The sequence below is a fragment of the Gekko japonicus genome, unplaced genomic scaffold (genome assembly GCF_001447785.1).
Source record: "Gekko japonicus isolate JY-2015 unplaced genomic scaffold, Gekko_japonicus_V1.1 scaffold21, whole genome shotgun sequence".
Classification (NCBI taxonomy): Eukaryota; Metazoa; Chordata; class Lepidosauria; order Squamata; family Gekkonidae; genus Gekko; species Gekko japonicus.
In genome coordinates, this window is record NW_015173122.1 from 2,720,234 (window position 1) to 2,727,061 (window position 6,828).

The 6,828-nt window shown below is 51.9% G+C and overlaps 1 protein-coding gene across 2 annotated transcripts in view; it reads left to right on the forward strand.

The window, feature by feature from the left end:
* Positions 1-1,594: 1,594 nt before the first annotated feature.
* The window catches only part of PIPOX (pipecolic acid oxidase), a 17,212-nt gene continuing 11,978 nt past the window's right edge, over positions 1,595-6,828 (forward strand). For both annotated transcript variants that reach the window (XM_015421888.1, XM_015421889.1), the window contains exons 1-2: positions 1,595-1,741; positions 3,389-3,537. In XM_015421888.1, coding sequence (XP_015277374.1) covers positions 1,613-1,741; positions 3,389-3,537 — 278 coding nt within the window. In that variant the 5' untranslated portion in view covers positions 1,595-1,612. The remainder of the gene's footprint in view (positions 1,742-3,388; positions 3,538-6,828) is intronic.

The window sequence follows — 6,828 nt, forward strand, 5'->3', positions numbered from 1 at the left end:
AATATCTCCCTCCCCCCTTTCATATTGTTCTAACAAAATCACCTCTAAGGTGGCCAAATTTTGCCCCTCGGCAAGATCAACAAGGAAGCAGCTGGTCAGGTCTTCTTACGAATTGTCTCTGCTATTGAAATCAGCCTGCCAGGCTGCCTGGGAATGTTATTGTTTGCAAATGTGCTGATAACTATGAGTGTCAATCGTGACTGATCTATGATTGTAACTAAGAAAGAAAGAAAGAGAGTAGTATTTCATCAACCTCCCAGAATTACAACTGATCTCCAGACCCCAGGGAGAAAATGGCTGCTTTGGAGGGTAGACTCTATGGCATTATACCCCGCTGCGGTTGCTTCTCTCCATAAACCCTGCCCCATCCAGGACCCACCCTCAAATCTCCAGATATTTCCCAACCCAGAGTCAGTAACCCTGCAAAGGAGACCCAGCCAGTGTCTTCACGGTCATAGAATTTGTTCATGGGTTTTTTTTTGGGGGGGGGGGGATTGACATCAGTCCGGATGGACTTTCCAGAGTGGCCTTCCAGGAAAACTAACTGCAGACCAGCTTTGGCTAGAAATGGTGGGGGAAATGAATGCCTCTATTGAGACTCTCTTCTGTTGCTGGTGCAGAAGCATTTGAGCCCCTTCCTTCTTATTGGGGAATCTGAATCAGTACCAAAAAAGAATGCTGGGGGAGCAAAGGAGATGGAAGGCGTTTGGTGTAGTGGTATAAGTGCGCGGACTCTAATCTGGGAGAACCGGGTTTGATTCCCCACTCCCCCACTTGCACCTGGCTGGATGACCTTGGGCAAGCCATAGTTCTGATAAGAGCTGTCCTTGAAAAAAGAGCAGTTTCTGTCAGAGCTCTTTCAGCCCCACCAACCTCACAGGGTGTCTGATGTGGGGAGGGGAAGGGAAAGGAGTTTGTGAGCCGCTCTGAGGCTCCCTTTGGGTAGTGAAGGGTGGGGTATAAATCCAATCTCTTCTTCTTCTCCTTCCTTCCTTCCTTCCAGTTTGGTGTAGTGGTTAGGAGCGTGGACTCTAATGAGGGAGAACGGGGTTTGATTCTCCACTCCTCCACTTGCACCTGCTGGATGACCTTGGGCAAGCCGTAGTTCTGATAAGAGCTGTTCTTGAGAAAGAGCCGTTTCTGTCAGAGCTCTCTCAGCCCCACCTACCTCACAGGGTGTCAGTTGTGGGGAGGGGAAGGGAAAGGAGTTTGTAAGCCGCTCTGAGACTCCTTTGGGTAGTGAAGGGCCATGGGGTATAAATCCAATCTCTTTTTCCCTCTCAGCCCCACCTACCTCACAGGGTGTCAGTTGTGGGGAGGGGAAGGGAAAGGAGTTTGTAAGCCGCTCTGAGACTCCTTTGGGTAGTGAAGGGCCATGGGGTATAAATCCAATCTCTTCTTCTTCTATCTGCAAGCAAGGAATATGATCCCCGGGAGGCCCAGGCAGGCATCCAGTCCCGACTCCTTCCCAGAGGTTGGCAGAAGCCACGCCTGGCAGCTGGCCAAGTGCTTGCTTGCTGCCAGGGACAAGTGGGGCCTCTAAAGCCTGAACTTTGTTCCCATCTCCTCCCCTTGGCTCTGCTGCAGGGGAAGAAGGGGGCGAGAGTCCAGCATGGCCGTCCGAGAGAACTCCAGCCCGAGCTGCCTCTACGACGCCGTGGTGGTGGGAGCCGGGATCCAGGGTTCCTTCACCGCTTATCACCTGGCCAAACGGGGACAGAAGACCCTCCTGCTGGAGCAGGTATAGATGCCCCCCCCTGCCCTGCGCAACGTAGGTCCCAAAGGAAAGGGGGAAGTCCGCTTCACGCGGCCCGTGTCACCTCTCCCCACACCTTCTGGCGCTGTCGGCGTTCTGTGGTGCGTCTCTCGGGTCACTTCTCCCCCCCCCCTCCAGCGGTGTTAAATGGGTCGAAAGCTGCCAACCCCTTTCCCCCTTCCATGCATGCTTAGAAATGAGGCAGCGATCCACAAATGCTGTTTTGCACCCCCACATTTCCAGGGTCCATTCCGGAGTCACCCCAAATATTTGGATCACTGCCTTCCCCATTAGACCCAGTTTGGTGTAGTGCTTAAGTGCGCAGACTCTAATCTCGGAGAACCGGGTTTGATTCCCCGCTCCTCCACTTGCACCTGCTGGATGACCCTGGGCAAGCCATAGTTCTGTCAGAGCTGTCCTTGAAAAAGAGCAGTTTCTGTCGGAGCTCTCTCAGCCCCACCCACCTCACAGGGTGTCTGTTGTGGGGAGGGGAAAGGAAAGGAGTTTGTGAGCCGCTCTGAGACTCCCTTGGGTAGTGAAGGGCAGGGCATAAATCCAATCTCATCCTCCTCTTCTTCTTCTTTATTCTTATTTTTTTAATATCAAGAAGAAGAAGAGAAGAGATTGGATTTATACCCTGCCCTTCATTACTCAAACGAGTCTCGGAGCAGCTTCCTTCCCCTTCCCCTCCCCAGAACAGACACCCTGTGAGGCAGGTGGGGCTGAGAGAGCTCCGACAGAAACTGCTCTTTTTCAAGGACAGCTCTGACAGAACTATGGCCTGCCCAGGGTCATCCAGCAGGTGCAAGTGGAGGAGTGGGGAATCAAACCCAGTTCTCCCATATTAGAGTCTGCGCCAATGCTCCCTCTAAGCTGTGGGTTCCTGTGAGCAAAAGTTCTACTTTGTGAGCTACTGGCATTAAAGGTGTGAGCGAGCGATTTGGCTATTGCATAAATGAGTTTGCTCTGGAGCCATCTTTCCTGAGCTAAGACAAAAATGTGTGAGCCGGAGGCTAAAAAACTGTGAGCTAGCTCACACGAACTCAGCTTAGAGGGAACACTTAACCACTACACCAAAATGGTTCTCAAGACATCAAGACCTGGGAATCCTCATTAGATCTTTGAATGCAGGAAGATGCCCTTTTCATGTCCTTTTGGCTTTTGGATGTTCATTTTACCCCTATTCTTTGCTGCCCTTCTGGTTTTCATCCATGCCGTCTCTATTCATGCAACACACCGGCATGGATTTTAACAGTAGTATTTTTGTCACATTTCCAGAGTTGGGGGTGGGGGGGTGTCGGCAGTTTCGTGCCAAGAGGGGAGGAGCCTCATGACCACCTGGGCATTTCCAAAAGGAACAGGTTGGCCACAAAGCCCAGGGCCAGGCCAGTGTGTGGCGTAGTGCTTAAGAATGCTGGACTAGTGAATGGGAGACCCAGGCGGGAATTCCCACTCGTGCCATGGAAGCTGGCTGGGTGAGCTTGGGCCAGTCCCGCATTCTCAGCGTAACCCACCTCACAGGGTTGTTGTGAGCGTAAAATGGAGGAGAGGAGAATGATGTGAGATGCTTTGGGTTCTCTTTGGGGAGAAAGGCGGGGTAATTTTAACCCTAAAATCCTAATTCCCTTCCAGTTCCCTCTGCCCCACACGCGGGGGAGTTCCCACGGGCAGAGCCGCATCATCCGCAGTGCCTACCCCCAGGACTACTATGTGGCCATGATGAAAAGGGCTTATCAGCTGTGGGCAGAGCTGGAGGCTGAGGCTGGTACCCCACTCCAAAGGTGAGACTCCTCACGCATGAGGCCCTGAGAGGCACCTGAGCACTGGGGCCCAGTTTCAAAAGGGAAAGGGAGGCCAGACTTGCTGGGAAACCACATTCCCCAGGCGATATCACACGATGGCAAGAGATCGGCACTCTGCTCCTGCCAAGAGAGGCTCTCTTTTGTTAGAGGACTCCAGCCTTTAATGAGCAGATCACTCAGTGCAAAGTTGTTGTTGACTGGGGCCGGGTTCAAGGAATACCTTGGTTAAAACAACCCGTATATGCTCTGAAGTTCGCTATCTGTTCCTGTTCACAAATACCAGTGAGTCAGTGTGGTATGGTGGTTAGAGTGTGTCCAGCTAGGATCTGGAAGAACCAGGTTCGAATCCCCACTCCCCCCATGGAAACTTGCTGGGAGACCTTCAGCCACTCACACACCCTTGGCCTAACCTACCTCACAGGGTGGGTGTTTGTGTGGCTAAAATGGTGGCGATCGCATGAGGGCTGGGAAATACCTGGAGATTTGGGGGGTGGGGCCTGGAGAGGGCAGGATTGGGGAGGGGAGGGACCACAGCAGGCTAGAATGCCATAGAATTCCCCCGCCCCCCCAAAAAGCAGCCTCTTCCTCCAGGAGAACTGATCTTGATCATCTGTCGATCAATTGTAACAGTGGGAGATCTCCAGGTGCCACCTAAAGGCTGGCACCCCTGCCAACCAGTTATGCCCCTTCCACCCCCGTGCAGGGGGATTCCCTCGATTTCAGATCTGAAATCCCCCCCCCCCCCCCCCACATGCTCCCTCCCCCCCCATAAGAAGAAACACCAACATGCTCCCTGGCCCACAGCAAGATGAGACAGATTCTTCACATAATTTATTTGACTCTCTAAAAGAAGAGCCATTAAGGAAATACGCATCTAAATGATTTTTCATCTCGCCAGGGTCAGCTGTAATAGACCCATCCATCTTATTAGCCAGGAACCACGGAAAAGCCCGGCTGCCTTGCTGAGGCCAGCTCCATCCTCGGGACCAGAAGGGATGCTCCTGCGGCCTGCCGTCTAGGCTCTGTGGGGACCAGTCTCGCCCCAGATGAAGCTCAGGCCGGCCCGGATCAGGGACACGGAAGGGGCTAAGCTTAGCATTGCGAAACCTTCCATTCCAGTTCCTTGTGCAAAATGAAACCAGGGGCGCCTTCATCTCCGCACCATTTCCTGCTTTTAACTGCCTGTTACATTTACACATTCTTAGCTTTGTTTTCAGCTTGCCTGTTACATTTACACATTCTTAGCTTTGTTTTCCTGTTATTTGGGCTTCCGAGGTACAACACAAAAGTCATGTAAAACCGGGGCTCAAAGAAACATGTAGATCAAGAACACCAGCCCGAAGGAGGGGCGAAAAGACAACAGCTCTGAAAGGACATCCAAGAGAGAGAAATGGAAATGGGCCTTCCTAAGGGGAGGGGGGGCAAATATCTTCCCAGAGTAAAAGGGAGAGGTGCCAATAGAAGCAGGGGAGGGGCTGGACCCAAACCTGCTTGTTTGCTTCTGTTTTAAATGTTAAAATTTACAAACCCCACAGGCAAATAAATTTAGAGAAAAGGTACAGAATTTTGAAAAAACGGAGCTCACATATACACTGAATAGGAGGTGTTGGGTTTTTTTCAGTTTAAGAAAAAAGGGGGGGTCTCAAAAGGGGTCAGGTGACCACTTGAAATAATTGTTTAGAAGCACCAATGTCCTAGGGCAGTGGTGGCGAACCTATGGCACGGGTGCCAGAGGTGGCACTCAGAGCCCTCTCTGTGAGCTCGCGTGCCATCGCCTCAGCCAGGCCCAGAACATCATTAAAGTGTGGAATTCTTCGCCAAATAATTTTAAGTACATGAAATTGCTTTCCTTACTTTGTTTGGGTCATCTTGTTAAAGTATGAGTTGTTTTTTTCTAAAGTAAAACCTCAGTATTCAGGTTAAATTGCCGTGTTGGCACTTTGCGATAAATAAGTGGGTTTTGGGTCGCAGTTTGGGCACTCGGTTTGCCATCACTGTCCTAGAAAGAGTTTTCAGTTTGTTTCCTTCTTTTTGCCTGGGGCCAGTGTTTGCCTACAGACCAACCTCTGGGCCACAGAGTCTTTCTCCCTCAATGAAAGGTGAGTCAGGCGAGACTCGACCTGGACGACCCAGGCTAGCTTGATCTCTCAGATCTCAGAAGCTAAGCAGGGTCAACCCTGGCCAGTATTTGGAAGGGAGTCCACCAAGGAATACCCAAAGATGCGGATCCAGGCAATGGCAAACCACCTCTGAATGTCTCTTGCCTTGAAAACGGCATGAGGTTATCAGAAGTCAGCTGTGACTTGACGGCACAAACTGCGAGGGGGGGGAGACTTGGGATAGTTGGGGTGGGGCAATGCCTCTGAGCACATACAGAATCGTGCATTCCGGCTCTGAGCAAGGAACTGAAAACAGGTTCTGGGGTTGAGCTGTGACATGCAGGAGCTCTAAGGCAGATCCCTCCGGCTGTTCTCCAAGGAGCTTTATGGTAAGGTATTAAGAGAGGCATCACACCCAGGGGTCATTTCATAGAAAAAGAGGTGCAGGAGCTCATTAGCAGAACTCATTAGCATAACTTATTTGCATATGCCACACTCCCTGACAGCACCGGAAGTGTGTCAGAAGGCAACACCCACAGCTCAGGCTCCACTGGACTGTTTTGGATTGCCAGCTATGCGGGGGGGGGGGGACGTGCAGATCTGTCCTCGCAGAGGAGGGAGAGCTTGTACCTGAATAAAACTTGGTCTTAACGGTGCCACTGGACTGTTTTGGACCGGGGGGGGGGCTCTGCAACTTACCTGGCTGCTTCTTGCTCTGACTGAGGGCTGCTGGGAGCAGGGGGTGGGGCTTGTTGCATGTGCCCGCCCCCTGGGCTCTTTACTGACAGAGCTCTGCTCCTGTGCGCTCCTGCAGGAAATGACCCCTGATCACACCACGTCATCCTCAGCATTTGGGAAACGCTTCCCACGTGGTATGATACAGGTTGCCCGCAGGCAGCCACACTGCCCCCAAAGCGAACTCAAAAGACAAAAGTCACCCGAAACCTTTCACCAAAATGAAACAAGGCATCCCACGCACCTGATGTGTGTCATCAGAGTGACCAATGCAACTGTCTTGTGTGACACTTATCCTGACTGCAGGTGGGAGGGGGACGGAGAGAGTGGCTTGCAGAGATGGTGCTTGTGACAGAACTGACCTGGAGGAATTCCCAAGCCGCATCTTGTTCTCTTTGCCACTCTGAGGCCAGTGGTTTTTGTCCCCAAAGCACGC